Raw genomic sequence first — 21,728 nt, forward strand, 5'->3', positions numbered from 1 at the left:
CCAGCTATTCAAAACACTTTGTCAAGAAAAGGCTGGCTATCGAGCCTCAGATGTTATTGGTGTCAATTGAAACGTAAAACCTTCGCACCAAGTACGGAAAAGCTCACATTTCTGGCCAGATTGATGATCTTTTTAAAGTCCTTAACGGGGAACTTCACCGCTTTTACACTTCAAAGACTGCTGACGGGTCTTGGAGAGTACGACTGAATATGTGAAAAAAAGCTGTATGAAGCCTTTTGTGGCTCCAGAGGAGCTCTGTGAAGTCTGATGCCTTCAAGCGATGACACTCGAGTCAGCATCGGTTTGGGTTGAAGAGAAAGAAGAAACTCTGTTGCAGGTTGAGGTGATGCACCTTAAAGCTGTCTCTTTCGCTTCTACCCAACCAATAAAGAAGCTGCATTCTCTCTACTGGCCATCAGGGGGCGACTTCTCTGGTTCAAAAAATAATTCAGATTGTATAGAAGTTTGAGAAAATGACTCTACTTCTCTCTAGATTTATTCCCTCAGTAAACATTGTAAACATGAGTTTATGGTCTCAATCTCTAGTTTCAAGTCTTCAATACAGCATGATGTTTATTTAGTAAATAATGTCCCGGTTTACCCAGCCTTTCTAGACATTTCTTACAAATAGCATATATATTATTTAACGATCAAATTAATAAAACTGACAAAGGCATTTTTAGAAAGTGTTCTAACCGAGATGAAAAGATGCATGGTGCAAGCTTAAGTGCCTGGTTTAGTTCATCTGGGTTAGTCTTTAGCCTAAAGGACAAAGCTGGTAATATTCTATACTTTTCATTTAGTCTTCAAACCAACAATGAATAGACTCCAATCATTCTGTGTGTATTATCTATTACTACTATTAAAACCAAAGCCAAATAACCTTTTCCATAGATACGCGTGACCTGTTTTTAAAGAGTACACATTCAGTAGGAGCTAGTGGGCAAGGGGTTAAGTGTCACGACGCGTTGAGAGACGCACGAATGCGTTATTGGTCGTGATTTTTTCATGGAATTTGCTCGTCATAAGGATATTGTAAAACCAGACTCATCCTTTAAGAATACTATGGCGCTGTAGCTAAAATAAAAACAAAGGATGGAGGAACTCTGCCCCATTAGGAGATGCCCTTACCAACCCTTGAGCTATCCTGCCTCCCACATCCCAGATGCTCTCGGCAGAGGATCCGTCAGCCGGCTGGGTGCACCAGGTTGTGTAACTCCGGGGGGAATTGAACGCCTCATGACAGGGATAGTGGCCCATCTATCATGGTACCGGTTATCATTTGGAGCCCTACGTGGTGTCTCGGCAGCTTTGAATGAAGGGAACAGGAAGCCCCCTCCGTTATCGCGTCACCCCGCTGACGGGAGAAGGCCGCCATGATGAATGTGCGAGCCACGTGTTTTGTATTTAGCTGCCCGGCTTCATGCTCGCGAGCGCGGCACGGCGCCTCTTTATCTCCTGCTGTGCTGTTGCTATTTATCCTGCTGCCAGTGCTGACAATAGCGCCATTAGTCATCAGCAGCAATGGGAGGGGGAGGGGGGGGGTCGTCGTTGGCAGCACCTATTACACACAGGCAACGACTCCCGCATTAACTTTTGAACAGATGCTCGGCACTTGTTTTCTCTAAGGGAGATTGGAAAAGGTTGATTTCCATAACAATCAATAGTTTGAGTGGATCTTTATACCAGGAAACAACTGCGTTACATTGATCGCGTCTCTCCAGCTGTTGAAACCGACTGACAGCTGATCAGCTGATCCGGAGTCAGTGTGAAGCAGACACGTCCTTCACGCCACGCTTGGGCCGAAAGGACGTCTCATTTCTCTCCATACTATTCTCTCCTCGCCTGGTAGAAGAGACGCGTGCATGGCTATCTGCTAAGCTAAAGAACGGGAGCTAGCGTCAGTTAGCAACAAGCTAAGCTATCGGCACAGAGGTGACCCACGTGACACGCGTCGGCTGCTTGGGACGGGCGGAGCCGGGTTTCGAATCTCTGACCTATCCGCTGGACCACCATGGAAATCACGCTAGATCCGCCTATATCATGCATCAGATTGCGCAACCTGGAGGCCTCGTCAGTCGCCGTTGTCATGGTGACCACTGTCAACATCCTAATGTCTCAGCAGAACTTTTTGAAATGATCTCTTTACTTTCGACCCAGTTGTTTCCAACTAAATATTAATTAATTAATTGTTCAACAAACCTTCTAAACATGTCTTTATATTAGAACCAATATCATAATAGTTCTGATTATAATTAAAACATCTGACTGTATGATACTTTATATATAATAAATATTGTGCAAATTATAATGTAATATCTTAGGGTCCTCCTTTTTGGTGTTATGGATATGGTCTAGGACTAATACCGCTTCTCCTTGATGCTTGCGGACAGACACACAGAGCAGAGGGCCATAGCTGGCGTAGCACAAACACCCTCAGTGACCCTTTAGATACACATATGCAGGGGTTGCCCCGGAGGGTCTAAATGAAATGTCCACCGATGTTTCATATACAATTTATTTCATTTGATAAAGCCATACACTTTAGTGTGAGACCCAACATTCTACAAGAAATGTACATTAGACAGGGTTTTTTTTTGTCTTTCTTTTTTTTTTTTTTTTAACAGTGATCTCTTCTTTACAAAACATCAAATCAAAGTCACTCATTGAAAAAAAATAAAAAATAAAAAACACTGGTCACGCCTCTGTCCAGTAAAGCATCCTCCCAGTCCACAGGGTGTCTGATGGATAATACAGTGGAGAAGTAAAGCCCCCCCCCCCCCCCCCCCGAGGCAGTATGGACAACCCATTTCAGTGTTTCACTAACAACATCTTCCTCGCACTTCTTATGGTCCCCTCCCACATTGGCACGGTAGTTTTGAGAAACCCCTGCTTGAGTACTAAGAGACATCAGAGGGAATCCCCTTTCTGAGCAGCTAATGAAGAGAACATCATTCATCACAGCACTTCTGGAGAGCAGTAGAGCCAATCAAAGATCTCTATTTTGACAGGACGTCCAAAGTAGTAATACCTTTGTTTTGTTTTGTTTTTAAACGAACTAAACAAATCAACTAACACACTGTCTCTGTGTATGGTTGGTTGAAAAAAGTTTTTAAGAAAAGTACTGAACATGCACTTTATTTCATATTGTACAGTTATATATACAGTGTGGATTGAGGCTATTATTTAATTTAATTTTTTTTACGATTGAGCACTGGGCATCGGAATAAGGGAACTAAAGCTGGGAAGAGCACTATACTCTTCCAAAAAAAGTATCACATTGCACCAATGTCTTCCTTAGATGTCTTGACGCAGAGCAGATTCAGAGGCACGTTGCGTCAGATTATTTTAGATTTGGATTCTTTCGGGGCTTTCCAAAAACAGGTGGGATTTATTCATAAGCGAGAAGGCGCTGTGGTGAACATACAGCCGTGTGATGCGTCCTGTTTGAATTGTGTACAAATGTGTGTGTGTGTGTGTGTGTGTGGGGGGGGGGGGGGGGCACTGTGTTTGCAGATTTTCGTGGGTGGTTTTGTCCATTATTAGAACGCACACACAGATGCAGTGAAAGCTTGTGCTCGGCGTTAAGAGCTGTGGAATCGGACTTGGGACAAGATCTCCATGGAATATTAGGGACTGGTTTAATTTCCTCCAGTGCACCCTCAGAATAAAAAGGAACTGTGGGCTCAGAGTGTGTGTGGAATGAGAGAGTAAGGCAGGAAGAAGTATGAGGTTGTGTCATTTACAGTATCTAAAGTACAAGAGTGGAGCGCGGGTTAATAGCAAGACAAGTCATTTATTTATTTGTAATTTTTTTGTGTCAGTGCTGAGTCCAGATACAATGGAGCTGCTTAGATCTACACATCCCTCCCCCCCTCCCCCCTCCCCCCCACCCCCGTGCTGAATGCCGTGAAGCCAGCAGTCCAACCCAGACGCACGCACAGCAGGAAAAAGCTACAATCCCCCGCAAAGTCTACACAGCACTGTGCTCTCAACAAGCCCGACTGTACATATATTTCTAGGGAGTGTGGGAAGATTAGCTTTTTTTATCTTTTCTTTTTCTTTTCAAAGCTGTGGCACGCGTCGCGGTACGCAATCCGCGCGTGACCTCTGGCTCCGGCGCCAGGAGCCAGAGCGTCTACGGCGCGCAGCTTGGCTCGTTGGTGCAGTCATTGTGGCCGTGGTTGCTGTCCGCGTCCCTCTTCCTCAGCTCCCGGCCCGCCGCCTTGTGCTGCTGGCCGCTGCCGCTGCCGCCGTGGCTGTGGCCGTGGTCGTGGTGGGCCGGCGACGAGGGCCGCTTGCCGTGCTCCTGGTGGTGCCCGTGGCTCTGGCGATGGCCGTGGACGGGCTCTTTGGCGCCGCCGTGGGACTCGCCGGCGTCCCCGACGGACGGCGCCCCTCCCTTGGTGTTGTCCAGGGCCTCGAAGTTGCCGTTGCCGTTGACGCCGTCGCCCTCCTGCGCCACCTGCAGGTAGGCCCGGATGCGGTGGTGGCGGGCGCCCGCGTCGTCGCTGAAGTCGATGACGCGGCACTCGTAGGTGCCCTCGTCCGACGGCTTGACCCGGGAGAGGCGGAGTTTGTGGGAGATGTTGCTTCCTACGACCTTCACCACCTGGGAATATAAATCACACTTAATACAAGCCTGAGCAACTTTTACTGACTTTTGTGTCAATAACAGGATTTAAGTCATGAAACCGACAACATTTGTCACAAAGCAATCTAAAGTTAGCTAACACCACGAGCTGCTGGTCATATCAGACCAAGTAAAGCTGTGGCGGTACGAGAGTGTATTTAATCCTTTACTTTTCATTTGGAAGAGGAGGAATTACCTCATTCTTCTTTCATAAGTGAATGTACTCTCTCTCGCTCGAAGCAAAAACCTTGAAACGTTCCACCTGAAAGATGTAAATAGTCGCAGGCGAGGCCAGGGAGGTATTTTCAATGTTGCTGCAACGGAAACAAAAATAATGAATTGGAAGTCGATGTCTTCCTGAAACACACTTCCGAATTGGTGATCGGGTCTATTTCTTCCACGATGAACATCCTATAATGTAACGCTGCACGCAATAAACAAACATGGCAGACAAAGAGTGTGTGATGCAAATGTGCAATGAAGCACCAGGAGAACATCAGTCGCACTCATTGTAACCATGCAGCTACATCAGTGAAGGTTCAGTCACTCGAGCAGTGTTAACGTGGACATATTGTTGGGCTGTTTGTGTCTGATAAAGATATATACAAACGTAAAATTACCAAACAAGGTCATAGTGTAGAAAGCATAACATAAATGCAATAAGATACAGTATGACGTGAGATTTATAAAGTCAAACGTATGCCAATAAAATGTCATCGAAAAAGTGCCATAAAAAAGGATAATATAGTATGTTATAAAAACATGTAAAAACAATTGTAAAATTATATATATTTATGTTTATATATATTTTTATATATAACGCCTTTAAAACATCATAAACAAGTCATAGTATAGTAATGTCATAGTATATTATGCCATAACAATATTATACTGTACCATAGTACGTCAAAAATAATTTTTTGTAACTATGTTGTCAAAATTATCATAATATAATGTCTTAAAAAAGTAATGAAAAATGTCACAGCATAGAAAAAGACAAAAAAGAAAATGTCATAGTATAGTATGCCATAAAAATGCCATATGAAATGTCGTAAAAAAAAAAGTCTTTGTATAGTTCATCATTAAAATGTTGTAGAACTCATGCCAGTAAAAAGTCATTATAAATGTATAGTGTGCCCTAAAAATGTCATAAAAGTCCAAAATGTCAACGCATAGAAAGCCACAAAATGGCCAAACTGTCATAAATGACATTACATCTTATATTATGGTATGTCATATGTATGCCATAAAAATATCATAGTATAAAATGCCATAAAAATGGCAAAGCATAATATGCTGTGACGGTCCCCGGCCATGTTTACTTGTAGAAGTTTGTGTCTCTTTAATGCAACTGTTACCTGGAGGCACCTGGGCCTTTATGGCAGCCGAGATGCATTATTATTTTGTTCCCATCCATGCAACATCTATTTTAGTACAGCATTTTGAAAAAAGTCATAATATAGCATGATGAAAACAAATTATAGTATATTACTTCAAAAAGTAAGAAAATAGCTTAGCATAAAGACTGGAGGCGGGGCCAAACGGCACAAAGGTTTGTTTGTTTTTAAAGTGCTTTTGGAGTTTGTTTGTTTGTTTGTTTGTTTGTTTGTAAAAAAAGTTGTATCAACAAAAGTGCTTTTCGAATCTAACTCTCGGCAAGAAAGCAAATAAGTGTGTTCCCCAAAAACATACTTTTCATTTATTAGTGTCGTTGGTGCAAACAAATTCAGTAAAATACAGACAGAAGGTTTACAGCTGCTCATCATAAACTGGGCGTGTCTGTTTCATAAGGAGATCATGTTTAGCATTTATGTAGACGGGTACATATACAGTGATAGGAGTAGACCAGATGTGATGGGAAACCACCTCTGTATAGGAGCCTGGATCCACTACGGCTGCAGCTCCACCCAGCCAATCACTCCCATTCACACACACTCATACTCACACTCACACACACAAACACACGCACACACTCACACACACACACACACACACACGCGCGCGCACACACACACGCTCTCTCAGACAAAGGTGCTGCTGTAAAACAAAGGAAGTCTATTTGGGGCCTTGAAAGTACGAAGAGACGACATCTTGGAAGTAAAAGCTGCGCTGTTTGGAGACGTGTGACGCACCAAGACGTACACACCGCCCTGTGTATCGCCCGCCTCCCTCCCTCCCTCCCTCCCTCCATCCCTCCCTCCCTCCATCCCTCCCTCCATCCCTCCCTCCCTCCCTGCGACGGCGGTGGATGCGTGTGTCGCGGCCACACCTGTGCGTGTGCGTCTATGTGAAAAGCTTAATGATGTTTTGTAGCACCAGTCATCAGTTTGTGTCCGCGTGCATATGCTGGACTATATGAATGTGGACCGACATTCATTATATAGAGAAAGCTCATCATCATCTCCCAGCTGTACAGCCTGCAGTGTTAGAGGTCCACCCACACACACACACACACACACAGACTCAGTCAGTCACCAAAACCACAGCTGGTGCTTTCATAATAGCGAATCAGCAGCAGTTGGCCTCTTGGGAGGAAGAACAGAGGCTTCATGGTTTTGTGTGTGTGTGTGTGTGTGTGTGTGTGTGTGTGTGTATATGTGTGTCTCTGCACTACACATCTTTGCATCTCATATATGCTCTTTTTAACTTCTCAATCGCATGCTCGTGTGAGATTTTATGATTAGCCCGTAGCATCTGTTGCTCATTTTCGTAATCGCAACGTCGGCAGGCCTATTTGGTGAGAGGAAAAGGAGGTAACGTGCAGTAGTTCCTACATCCCGCTTGTTGTGGGGAAACTGCTCACTCGGGTTGAACCTTGGATACAGGAGGAGATATATTAGATATATTAAAAAAAATAAACGGTTCTGCTGACTGCCCCAGCATGTCCCCTTCACTGTTTATTATCTGGATTTGGTGTTGCAGTGATAAAGGTGAGGGGAGAATCTGAAGATGTTGCAATGCAGGCCGTGACACCCCCCCCCCCCCCCCCCCCCCCTCCTCTCTCTCTTGAGGACGACACGACCGCCGCCGCCCACGAGCTCCGGTGCCGCCTGCTCTCCGGCTGACATTGTGATTCTACTGGAGCGAGTGTCTTGATGGGGCGATTACAGCACCAAGTGAAAATCGGTACAACATCTGGAACAAGACATTTTAAATGTAATCACGAGGGCTTCCGGGCCTCGTGTCATCATATAGTACCACGGCAAACATCTTTTACAAAGCATGACAGGAGATAGTGGTTAACTCACACTTATCTTTGTCGCATCCTTTGGCATCTCCTCTTCTGGAGCCACCTGGAAGAGTATTAAAATGATTCATTATTACAGTTAGATTACAGTGATGTTGGGGTTATAGACATATGATATAATATGTACGTGAGTGTTAAGCAATCGATAAATCCACATGAATCCATGCAGGTAACGCCAGAACCAACGCGCTATAAGAATTGACCCCAAAACAGTTGTTTAAGATTGTTAATGCGCTTTAAGCTGAAGCCCGACACGGAGGCTGCTGGTTGATGGACAGTTCATTTGCAGGTGCTCGCAAACAGAGATCTGAAGGCAGCGGAGTTCCTGCCATGAGCCTACCTCATTGGTTGTCCAGGGTTGTCTGTCCGTCCAGTCCAGATGGTTCCTGATGTACCACCACTGGATCTCCAGCGAGTACGAGGGCGTCCCCGCCCCTCTGAAGGAGCACGCCATCTCCACGTCCTGACCTCTCTGAGCGGTCATGTCATGAGGCACCTCTGTGAACATGGCTGGACGGACACAGAAGAGGGGGGGGGGGCGACATGGTTAACACATGATGCCATTTAGATTTTTTAAAAATTAATGAAATGGTCTATGTTTAGCCTGCTTCCGGATAACTGGCAGAAAATATATGGATAGATGGAAATCACAAGATCCCGTTAATTTGGTTTGACTGGAAAAATGTCCTGTTTACAGAAACCCCCAATAAAAAAATATATTAAATGACACCTCAGCAACAAAGACATGAACTACATTTCATAGAAGACCAACAGCAACGCCTACAAAACCAGAGGTAACAAAGAGACAGCTGTTCAAAACGAGTCTTGGGACAGGAAACCATGACGTGATGAAGTAATTCTATCAAACTGAGCTTCATATTCACTAATCCATTACAAAGACTTTACTCAGCAGCACCTTATAGACTGTAGCGATAGTGCGAACAAAATCCTTCATCTGTGATTGGCCGCCGATACCAAACCCAAACAGAGGGAAGTGTTATCTTCAGCGTGCAGCTGGAGCTCAATCTAAACCCACGTTTGGAACATTTTGGCTCCCACCAAGCTGCACAAAACCAGAAAAACAAAACATATGGATATTTAGCTTAAAAGGGAGCCGTTAATCTCCTTTCCCCGCGAATAGTCAGTAGCATTTATGGAGAGGGACTTGTTAGGGTTGTTAAATAGAGACAAAAATGTTATTGAAGAACAAAGTTGTGAATATAGATATTTTTACTGCTCTACTACACTCTATGGTTTCCATTGAAAAGCCACAGCAGGTAGACATTGAAATATGTTCACAAGCACAGGCCTTTACCGTCAGATGGTAATCACATGGATACATTTACAACGAAACATAACCGTGGTACACAAGTGTGTTGGCTGTCAATCAGTTGTGGAAGCCCCTCCTCTAACGGGGGTCATATCTGGACTGACAGTGGAACAGAGATCAACACTTGGACATAGGCCCAAGCTGAATGGTAAATGTCAGTTATCATTTTGGGGACACTTTAATTCTAATCATCTTACAGTACCACGGGTGTACAGACGTTTTTTGGAACCCCCTAAATTTGGCAAATTGTAAATGAGTTGCTCTGATCAGCGAGCTCTTTTTCCTTTCTATGTATTTCCGCAATATCCTTTTCTAATCCTCCAACTCAAAGCACAGACCCAAGTGTAACCGTCGAACTGAAGGTGAGCCTTTTTGAGAGGAGCTCACGAGGTAATTATTTCATACAAGTAGTCACCTTTTCTACAATGTAACTGGAGCTTTCAACCAACACGCGACAGTCTTCCTCCTCGGCATATGCTGTTTGCTCAAAGCAGCGGTTCACAGCTCGCAACATTTGTGATGGAACAATTGAACCTTTTTACGTGGCGTCGGTTTCCAAGCCTCGACCTACACCTTCATCACTCGGGCCCCTGGATTGGCACATCCGGCCTCCTGTGCATGATCTACTTTCTCTTTGTGTGGCGTTCAATGTTACACGGTCACGGAAAAAACTGCAGAGGAGTTGTATTCCGAACGTCGATCAGCGTCCACGTGACTTGAGTTAAATTGGACGTCACTGAAGTGCATCTGGCATTCTGAGCTTTTTCCTGACAGAAGAGTGACACTTCAGAAGGATTGTGAGTGTTTGTTAATCTGTTCAAAAGAACGGAGGAGTCCACGCTCAAAGGTTTGTCTGGCTTATTCAGTCAAAGAGAAGGAGTCAAACCCACACCGGCTAAGAGCCGGTCGTGGATTAACATCGGCTGTTCGACCACCGGGGCTATGGATCCGTCTTGTATTACGAGAGCGGTGCGAGCCTCAAGTCGTACATCCCTCTTGTACATTGATCAAATCTGCTTGTATTTTTCATTTGTGAAACCCGAGGCGCACCGGGTATCGATTTGACATTACCCAGCCGGAGCCAGTAAAAATGCCAACAGCCCCTCTGTTGTTGATAATATTCAAAGCTTGGACTTACTGCTCTGTAAGAGATTGAGCCTCTTTTGCAATAATAATCTGTCTTTTCCCCCAATTAGCTGTGAAGCCCAAAACGACCAAATGCTTCACACAATCGGAAACCAGGAAACTGGGATAGTCATCGCTGGTCCATTATAATTTAAGGGAGATAAAGCCCTTGGAGCAACTTCCAACATGCACCCATCAAATGTGAATCGGATCTCGCGACGTGCTGTTTCTGGGGCCCGTCTCTTATATTTGCACACATATCCGATACTTCAAAAACAGCTTTTAACTGTGAAAAAATAATTGTGACAAAATGAAAAGAAAATCTCACAGATGACGACTCTAAATGTAACCACTATCTCTATATTCCATTAGACTCAGACGCGTGGCTATCTCATGCTGCATCTCTTAGTCATAGTCATCTCTGAGCCCCACGCTCCATTGTTGAGGTAATAAAAGGCTGCGATGAGTCGGGCCTGCTCGCCCTGAAGCATTATCAATATCTCCGAAGATAAACAGCGGAAAGGCTCTCGGGGGCCGTTGCTGCAAATCGGCGCGCGATAGCCAAAGTACGGCGGCCACCCGCGTCAATCGGGAGGAGGAGGTGGAGAAGGACGGAGGAATGGAGACGGGAGAGATGGAGTGCTCACGAGAAGGAGGAAACTCCGGATGTGTTTGTGCGACGAGCGAGAGAATAAATCACCGCCAGAGATTGAATTAATGAGCGGGGTCGGTGTTTATGAGAGCGAGCCTCTGTGTGTTTGTGAAGGGCTAATATATCGTCAGGATACAGGGAGGAATTAATATGAGTGTGCGTGTGACGGAGAGAGAGGAGAAGAAGAAGAAGAAGAAGAAGAAGAGGAGGAGGAAGGCGGAGGACAATGTGTGAGGTAGCAGATAGCTGCGAGCGGGCTTCATTATTGTTTATTTCTTTGACAAATGGAATGCGGTAATTAAAGCCGTGATGAAAAAGGGGAGCGGGAGATGTTTCTTTGCGGCGCCGTATTACGCCGGCCTCCCTCAGCCTCCACCGCACGCCGTCTAAACGCCTGTTCCACACGCGCAGCAGAGGTCCTCTGCACTCCTAAATGACAAGGTCAGCAAGAAAGGGAGGGACGGTTTTACATCAAAGACAATCATTTCAAATAAAAATATATCACGGGGTTTACTTCAAAAGTGGTATGCTGTACATAAATGTTTGATGAGTTGGTGAGAAATATCCGTGGCAGGAGATCAATGCGCTATAGATTGATCATTGGGTCAAACTCGGTACTAATAGCTTTAGAACTCCACGAATCAATATTTTTTTATAGTAACAATGATTCTGTGTAATAAGGAAGGAGTCTGTCACTATATATTAAAACCCGACTTTGCAGCTCCACAGAGCTTCTTTCAGCCTCTTTTGTCAGAGTAGCCTGTCCCAGCTTGTTGAGCTGAGTCAGCTTAAATATGGGTTGAATCCCATTTAGGTGTCCCAGAGCCATCATCAATGCTATTGGTTTTCCTGCATTGAGGAAGAAGACCCGTACTCCCATGTTTCTCTGCACAGTAATTTGACAATGCACTGAGCACTGCTACCTAAAAACTGCAATGAATAACCCACAGAGATTATTAATTGAGAAGTGATTGCATTACATTACTCGTCACTTTACTTTTGTTGCTCAGCCCAGCTCTGTCCAAGGTGCCTTCAAGGGGATCTCTAGAGCATATATGGCATTAATGTAGCATTTTAATGGTCCGGCAGCCATGCATGTTAGTGCATGTGAGTCCCATGTGTGTGTGCCCCTACTGGCTAGCTAATGGCCTTGTACTTGCCATTGTTTGCTCCCTCTGAGCAGTTAACGCCGTTAGTCGATAGCCACGTGGAGGCAACCCCTCAATCGGGGCTCCGTTAAACAACTCATAATCCTCGACACCTGCACGTCACATATTTGCGACTGCGCACTGCTGACAACCAACGCTAAAGCTAATTCACTAAGGGACTAGAATGTTCCCTCGCATGATTAATCAGCAGTGAACTTCTCTGAAGAATAAAGCATCCGCTAATTGAGGCCGGCAGTTTGTAATTATGAAGGTCAATAATTGAACATATTACAAATATACCACATTGTAAGAATCTCATTGAAATATTGTTTGTCTGCCTAAAACATGGCCGCTGAGGTGAAGCCGTGATATAAATGACCCTTCTCTTAACTGTGAACCAGAGGATGCGAGGCGAGCTGGAAAACGGCTCACTTCCACTTGTTATTTTGTTGCAAAATAGATGCCGCCTGCTGCATGATCGGGCAGCCGGCGGCGGCATCAGCCTCTGAATGCCAATGCTGCTCACTGTGTGAGAGGGCTGCTGGTGCATCGGACTCTCCAGAGCTTTTCACCGTCACCGGCTGATTTATGTGCGTCCTCCATTCCCCTCCGACAAAGAGAAAGGTATATATTCAATTACACCTGTGCTAAGTAGAATTGTATTTTCATTACAATGCTAATTTAGCTAATATTCCCTAATGGATAGCCAGCTGTATATTTACATTTGGAAATGTTACGGCTTCACTCAGGCTCCAGAGAGTAAAATCTATGGCGGTTGCATCGTCTCCACGTCTGCTAAATGGAACAGTGGCATCAGCCTCAGGAATCTGATCGCTGTTCACGTCAGCTGTAGCTCTGAACGGGAGGTCAGAGGTCAGACTCGGCAAGAGCGGCAGCCACGGAGCTGGTTGGACTTTAAATCGGTACAGTGTATGCAATCAAATCCGCAGCCACACACCAGCAACATGCCCGTCTCTGGGAGCTCCTGTCACATGAGATGTATTCCTTTAGGTTTGAAAGCCCCGGTGGATCCAAATAAGAAGGTATGCCTGTGTCAAGAGTGTCTGGTCTCATCTGAGATTAGCAGATGGGGAACTTGTGTGCACTGGAGTTCTTCAGCAATGCAGGCTTTGCGTTCGCCATATGTTGTCATCCTTCTACGGGAGTTTTCCCTTCCATACGAAACAGAACCTTGCTGCGTTTGCAGCTGGTGCACCGGCAATTTACGCAGCGTCTTCAGTAAATAACTAATTAGCCGTGTATATTTTTGTTTATTTATTTACCTGGGTGAGAGAGAGAGAGAAAGAAAAAGAGAGAGAGAGAGGCTGATATTTGGAACTATGTTAATAAGTAACCATTTCACCCTTTCCACTTAAAGGAGAATAATAGCACCGGTCCTTGTTGCGGGTCAGCCTCAAACCTGGAGGACCAGAGGGTCTGGACTTGTTCAGCATGGATGTCCCTACCAGGAGTACAAGACTCCGGCCATGGAGACGGGAAAACCGCCATACCAGGATAAGGTGCTGGTCCCTTACGAGACCCTTGGTTAATGAAAACTCCACTTGCTGTGCTGATAAATGAATAAATAAATCCAAATTACATTTCCACAGCATTAATTCCATAAGTACAGCCAGAGTCATCACAAGCTACCAAGGCCACCTAAACCAAGACCAAGTCAAGACCAGGACCAGAGAGGACCGTTATGGAGCCTTTGGATACAGCCATCCCCGTCTTTGCTTTATGGTAAATTTGACTCTGATGAGACCATAATTTACTAAATGAACATCACGCTGTATTGAAGACTTGACACTAGAGATTGAGACCATAAACTCATGTTTACAATGTTTACTGAGGGAATAAATCAAGAGAGAAGTCATTTTCTCGTAGACTTCTATACAATCAGACTTCTTTTTTTTGGAAACCAAAAGGAGTCCCCCGCTGATGGCCATTAGAGAAAATACAGGTTTTAAGACACTTCCGCTTTGAGAAGCTACCGCCTGGTTCTACATGATCAATTCCACAGTAAATGATCTGTTTGTGTGCATCTCATTACACACAAACAAGGACGTGTGTGTGTGTGTGTGTGTGTGTGTGGACCTTCAGCACCCTTGGCCCTGCCAGCTCGCCCCACTTGAGCTCAGCTTCCTGCTGTTTTGGCCCAAATCCCAGCTGCCGGCCTGCCCGCCTCCCCACAGCGCAGGTCAAACACTGTTTTCCTTCTTAATGAAATGAAAAAGGTTAAAAGGAGAACATGGCTTCCTGAGCACAGAGGGCTCAGCCAGAACACCAAGGACAGGGCAGGCTTTTCTTTTTTCTTTCTTTCTGTGTAATTCAACACAACAAAAGGTGCCACCACCTCTGCGCAAGAAATGATTACCACATCAACACCCGGCGATTACTTCCTCGCAAACAAAACAACAAAAAAACAATGGGTGGCGAGAGTTCAGAATAACAATGACACCTTTGTAGTACAAAGCTGTTTGAGGTGAGTGTGCTTTAAGCATTTTGTGTTCAGCACACACGTATCTGAGCGAGGCATCAGGCGGAGGACGAGGCTCGCTTGATCGTTCAAGAGATGGCGAAACAATCAAAGAATCTGTCATCAGCGAGTAACATTAGAGGATCGGCTACATTTGATGGTTTTTTTTATAGTCGTGGGACGGACGGTAGATCTGGATGCAGTCGTTCTCTGTGCGGTGCGGTCTCCATCCCCATCAGGAATAACACATAGCACTATATGTGGCTTCTCATCCAGGAGGGGCCTTATTCTGCTCTGAAGGGCCACATCAGTCGCCAGGCTCAGAGCTCCTTGTTGGAACAATAAGAAATGGCCGTCTGGAGCCGGGGCTATTTCTGTCCTCTGTGATATGCATAAAAAACCACGCGGCATGTGAGATATGCTCTCTCTCTCTCTCTCTCTCTTTCTCTCTCTCTCTCTCTCTCTCTCTCTCTGTGTCTCTCTCTCTCTCTCTCCTCTCACAGTGAGACTGAAGCAGACCGCCCACTGTCAGGTACAAAGGACCAACCTTTTGAAAGATGGGTAAAATTCCATCAATAGCTGATTGCGTTGGCTTTGACGCCACACTGCAGATCCACCTATACAGCAAACAAAGATGGCGTATTCACGTCTTTATGTGCCGTCTAACCCTCAACATATTTGGTTCTGAGTTATATCTCCACTCTGCATTAGTTTCTTGTTTTCTCAAATCCCCACGTGGTTTATTAAAATGTCATCTCGCGTGATCGTGGTCAAAGTCTCCGTCTATCCCACATACAGCCTGGACAGGTTGAAAAGGGAAAAATCTGATGCCCATAAACCTTTGCTGAAGCCCATGTAGCTGCACACTCTCACACACACATTAATGGGCTACTGCAGACAGACTTTGTTCTCAGTCTCATTAAAGAGGCGGGACTGGACCGACCGGAGGAAATGTGTCGGTTGGAAAATCAATCTAAGTAAGAAAAGCAAAGGAGAGGAAACACCGTGTTTGAAATCAAGTAAGAGCGAGTAAAAGGCCGACTACACCCCCGCCCCCAAGGCATGCCATGGTGTGAGAGACATATAGGTATACTGTGTACTAAATATCAACAGCTACTGAATAGATCCAAAAGCTATGATCACTCTTGATTTTTCTTTCTCTCTTTTAGTCATTTTAATGGTTTAATTGCACCATAAAACAAAGACAGACAATATTAACAGAAGCATAAAGCAAAATGCCGAAAAGCTGCACAACAAACTACAAAAAGTGTAAAGATCCCAGAACTAAGATTTATAAGCTGTCCAACCCCAAAAACTGAAAGCGAGCTACATTTCCAGAAGTTAAGCTATGCAACATGTGAATATATACATACATATACATATATGTGAATATATACATATACATATATATATATATATATGTAAGAGCCATTTTGTGTATTTGTTTATGTTGGACCTCCCACCACTGGGGGGCCCTATATAATGAGCAGAGCATTGGGGACAGCTCGTGCTCGTTTTGAAGGAAGCAAACAGTTTTTTGACCGTCTTGTGTGACTGAGGCTGTGCCAGAGAGGCAAATGTTTATGGTTTATTTTATGATTTAATATATGCAAGTAAGTTTTGTTTTTTTTGGTAATAATAAATATGATGGACCTCACAACTGGACAGTGTCATCAATCGAACGCGTCAGGAACAATCGTCAAGCGAGCCCCAAGTAGGCCTTATTGTTGAATAGGCAACGGGGGCACTACAATAATATATATATATATATATATATATATATATATATATATATATATATATATATATATATAGTGGAATATGGATGAAGTAATATGTGCAACAAAAGCCCGCAGGCAAAAAGGTAACAGGAGTTATTTACCAATAATGAAAAATAAACACTGAGTCACAGCTGGTTCAGGTCGCTCAGGTAAAGGCTGAAGGACACTCGAGAGTCCCTCGAGACAGCGACAAGGCCAACAGAAAGATTACAGAGGGTTTGTTATTTGTAAAGAAAATAATAATAATAATAATAATAATAGAATGGTCAAGAATCAGCTTGGATGCAGGCTTTTTTTTCTCAATGCAATGCAAAGCGATTCAACTATCCAGCATATCTATACTTAAAATAAATAGCTTCAATGTACTTGAAGTGTGCTGTATAAAAAAGTCCTCCTGCTGGACACCGAGCCGTCTCTCTGCGCCTCGACGTCCTCATTTCCATCCAGACTCGGCAGGCCGCTCCTCTAGAAAATAATTAGCGGCTATAACGAGTCTCTCGCCAGGCCTCATAACACGCTTCACGCTCCAATAATGAGCCTCCGCGCAGTTCATGTGGTAAACAGCTGCCGTCGGTCACACGGAGAACCTGCCGGAAGCCCTCAGCCCGAGAGAACAAAGACTTTGTAGCTTCTTCTTTTTTAACAGATGCTGTGATGAGAAGCCACGTGTGAATTCAGTGGGAATGTGCGGCGCCTTTTGCCTTTTCATAAAAAAACTGTCTACAACACGTCACAACTTTAATCAGCAGTCTAAACGATGGAATTAATAATGTGTCTCAGGGGAGAGAGAACAATAAAAGAGACCTTTAACCACGAAACCACGAGACCTTTTCCTGCTCCAAAGTCTCCTTCCTGCACTTGTGGAAAATCACTTAATCCGACCCATCCTGCTATTCGTCATGGATTTAGCACCGCTTCCCAAGTGGAGAAGATAATCTGACCAGTTTGAGCGACACATTTGGGGAAGATTAATACAACGTGTCATGTCAACACAGATAATCCATTGCCCTTGTTTTAGGATGAACCTGTGATGTAGTGTCTACCTGCCCTCTCGTACCATGAATCTCTTCCTACGTGCTTCACCTTGAAACCCCCCCCCACGACCAAAAATATGTCCTCAAAGTAAATGGGATGTATCAGAAATTTACGCCAAGGAGGCAGCAATATTTCATCAAAGACGTTATGGAAAAAAGGACACGCACGCAGGTGTGTAATGGTTTTTGAACAAAAACGCCCTGCGGGGTGTGTGTGGGCAGTGCAGCAGGAGCTGAGCTAACTAGCCATAAAATAGTGATGGATGAGGCGAAGGTCTGAACAGCCATGTGTAAAAGCCGCCGTGTTTATGACCCGTGCCTTGGTGTTCATGGGGGTTTGTAAAAAAGCACACCGCCTCCGTGTGGAGTCTCTGATTTAATAAAAGACGCCAAGGTTATCGAGAATTGGACTTTTTCCGCCATAAGCTGTTATGTTACGCTTTTATGACCTGTAGCTTTTTTAATCTCAGTGAAGCCCATCCAGAACAAAATGCACCTTCATACTTGTGCCAAAGATCATTTCTAATTTCTGGTCAGAGAAAGCTCAAGTTGACATTATTTAACACGACTTGGTGCCAGGACCCTTTGAGGTTCTATTTAAAGAAAAAATAAACAATTAATAGATAGAAAATACCATATATGCTGCTGAAGGAACTATATAAACATTTTCTTTGGTGACAAAATGTTAATTGGAATAAGGATACCATTTTTTTTAGAGAAGCCAGCACAAAATAAAGGAAATGCTCTATCACTTGTCAAACAAGAATTAAACTTTAACCGGAGCAGTGTATTGAAAAAGTAAGATATGTGGGACGGCGGCATATGTCCACCCATCAGGGCAGGGCTACAAACCACGAGCTTCTGATGCCCAAAAAAATGGTGCTGCGTTTTTAGTCACGATATTTCTTTTCCTTTAGTTATTGCAGCGTTACTTATTTGATCACATCTGTGCAGGCCAGGGCAGTGGGAGGAGGACTACAGTCTGAGGGAAGAGAAGATGAAGGAGCCAGACGGGCGTCTTCAAAAAGCCTTATTCTCCTGGAGCGAGGCGGCGGCGAGGAGGCATAGCCGGAGAGACGAGAGGTATCGGCACTCACTATCTAATCTCCCTACTTCCTCTAAAGCCCCCTGGAGTAGCCTCTCTAGCGCCGACACAGGCAGATAGATAGGAGGCGACGGCTGCACAACCCAGCGCCCGAGCTTTACAGCTAAAGGTGAGCTTTCCCTGCCGGGCCTGTCTCCGAAGAGAAGGGGACGGGGGACGGTACATTGGGGGATGTAGGAAGGATGGATGAGAGAGGCTGAATCAGCTGGGCTTGTTTAACGTCTTATTTATCTGTCAGTTCTTTCCCCGGGGGGGCTTTTAAGTCGACCTGACTAAAGAAAACCGTCTACGTAGCAGAAACCGTACACAAAGCTTTTAAGCGTTACACCTTTATTTAAAGAATCAACAAGGCCATTTTCTTCTACTGCACTTCTTAAAGTTTTAACAGAAAAGTGTTGGATTTAACTTAAAAAACAAGATGTGGCCCCATCTCTGCTGGATTCTGACAGCAATATGCATTTGTAGCAAAGGGCAAGGGATGGGGAGGGGGGGAATAAATGATGAAACTTTTAAGTCACCTTGAAAACCACAACATTGTTGAACCACAGTGTTTGTGTTGCCCTCTCCTCTTGGCGAGGCTCCCTTCTGAGCATTCTTGGCTCAAACAGTTCGGATTGTGAGACCGGCTGAGCGTGGAGCACTGAGGCTGTTTCATTGAGTGCGCTGTTATTATGTTTTTATGTTGCATCCCAGGAGCCAGCTCCAGGACAATGAATGTTTGAGAGTTGAAAAAACCTAATATATATATATATATATATATATATATATATATATATATATATACAGATTTACAGCTTGAATCTCCATATTCCGCGGCGGCTTGCTGCAAAGGGGACATTTATGGATATCGCATTGGGACGGCGTGTCGCGGATGGGCTTCTTTTACGTCTTCCTGTAACGCGGAGGGGAACGATTGATGCTCTGTTTGGCTCGACTGAGAATACAGCAGCGGTAGTTATGGAGCTGTTTGCAGAGAGCCAAAAAAGAAAGAGCTTTCCCATTATTCCCCCCCCCCCCCCCCACACACACACACACATACACACACACACACACACACACACACACACACACACACTGTTAAAAGCCAGAGATGAGAGCATTGTGTCCCATGCTGGAGGCGGCGACAGGGAGAGCCTCCCTGTCTGGCAGGGTGCGGTGAAATTCCCTTCCACACAAATCACACTTCTTTACTCTCCTTCTCCTCCTCTTAAGCCTCTCATCTTATTCTCTCGCTCTTCCTCCTTATTAGTAGAGCACCGTCAACTTTCAACACACATTTACCAAATAATCCAAATGATCAAGGATTTGGATGAATAATTGGATCAAATGACTCTCGCCAACAAATAGATTGGACCAAATTAAATGTTCTCCTTAGTCCCATGAAAACTTTAAAACTGGCACAAAGCTCTCAGTGGAACAAATGCTGCTGGATGAACATAAAGGGTTAACCGTCTCAAAACCATTTATGGAAATATAAATACCATTTTTAAATATATATATATATATATATATATAGACCAATATACAGCATTTTTTTCACATTCGAGGAGGTTTGTTTCCTAAAATAAATAAATGCATAAAGTCCCATAAACAGCACGTTGCCCCAGCCAGGCCCCAAACTACATATTGTTGTAATATGTTGTTTTAAGTATCAGGTAATGCTACATCAATATAATGGACTCATTTGTACGCAGACAGATCTGCTGACGCCAGAAGGATCACAGAGTTCACTGACCAGCACTGTATAAAAAAAAAAAAAACGTTTACTCAAATGAACAGTAAATAAGCTTTTCTTGTTCGGACATGCTGGAATAATACAAAACAGGGCCGTGGCTGTCAAGCGCAAGATAACGGGACGGAGATACCGCAGCTCAGACTTATCTGTGAGAAAACAAATTACAAAAGTGCCGAGATTAATTCCCTGGCAATGCAGCGGCGGGTATTTTAATGTTCATTTTATTTTTCACATATAGAGAGCATCTGTGAAAAGGAGCTCGTTTTCACCCCGTTTGATGATTTCTTTTCTGAGTATAGATATAGCCACGAGACTATATTTAGATTTCGTTTTGGACTGATGTGACAACATGAACTCTTGGGCATAATGATGCTGGAGCGGGAGAGATTTAAGAGATCCTAAATGTAAGCTCATTACAGTTGTCCAGAAAAGAAGTCAACACTAATTTGTACTAATGCAGTCATGTGCTCATTATATACGCCGCCTTCAAATCCTCGGCCATTCTGTATCGCGTCTCTGCTCTGCTTCTCCGCGCTTTAGCAACCAACGCACAACAAATGCCAACACACAGTTTGGAGCGAGGCTTTGGAGCGGCTCCTGAGAAATGCCATTTGAAAAAAGCAAAAGAAATACTTAGAGAATTAAGCAAGAATCAAAAAAGTGTCGAAATTCAAGGCCAATCGGTAGCGTTTTATGCATTTTCATGACTGGATGGGGCCTTTGTTCCTCGCTCGAGTCACCGGCCACAATCATTCAAGGTAATGTCGGGAATGTCCCACTACAACGTGGATTTGTTAGTCGATGTTAACCGTCAGAGTGAGAGCCGGAGTCACAGGCTTTTGGGGAAGTGGCGTTCAATAAAACCCTTGAGAAGCTCAAACACAAAGTGTGCTGGTATCCTTGTGTGAGGGGAGACACCACGAGGGTAACGAGAGTACGCTACAAACACACAACAACAATCGCAAAACAACAAGGACAAAATGATTTCCGCCGTGATAGCGTTCCAATTTTATCACCCAGAAGGAAATTTGGTTGGCAAGCAGGCATTAAACACAAAGGCCACTCATATAATTTGACTTGCGGCCCCTACTGGCCGGTTAAGGGTAGTGGGAGTCAGCAGTCAGTGTGAAAACTGTCAATAAAATATGGTTTTCAAAAAAGTCTGGATCCCATGCATCTACGACAGGTCCCATATTGTCATAAATGGGCACATAAAATAATATTGGGCTGGTGGGTCAAGCTGTGTGCGAGATTAACCGTGGACAGGCAGATACGCGCGCGCGCGCACACACACACACACACACACACACACACACACACACACACACACACACACACAAACTCATAATCTCCTCAGGCCACAACTGCCGCAGATAAAAAATCAAAGTGATATACTGTCGTGGGCGGACAGAGGACAGGGACTGACTGAGAATGCAACACTGGAGCTTGTTAGCAGCGT

General features: G+C 44.5%; 1 protein-coding gene across 1 annotated transcript in view; it reads right to left on the minus strand.

Annotated features, from left to right (window-relative positions):
• Positions 1–4,066: 4,066 nt before the first annotated feature.
• The window catches only part of LOC117733875 (V-set and transmembrane domain-containing protein 2-like protein), a 33,821-nt gene continuing 16,159 nt past the window's right edge, over positions 4,067–21,728 (minus strand). The window contains exons 2-4 of the mRNA XM_034537785.1: positions 8,221–8,390; positions 7,882–7,926; positions 4,067–4,612 (exon numbers count right to left, since the gene is read on the minus strand). Coding sequence (XP_034393676.1) covers positions 4,139–4,612; positions 7,882–7,926; positions 8,221–8,390 — 689 coding nt within the window. The 3' untranslated portion in view covers positions 4,067–4,138. The remainder of the gene's footprint in view (positions 4,613–7,881; positions 7,927–8,220; positions 8,391–21,728) is intronic.

This window comes from Cyclopterus lumpus, chromosome 7 (genome assembly GCF_009769545.1).
Source record: "Cyclopterus lumpus isolate fCycLum1 chromosome 7, fCycLum1.pri, whole genome shotgun sequence".
Lineage (NCBI taxonomy): Eukaryota > Metazoa > Chordata > Actinopteri > Perciformes > Cyclopteridae > Cyclopterus > Cyclopterus lumpus.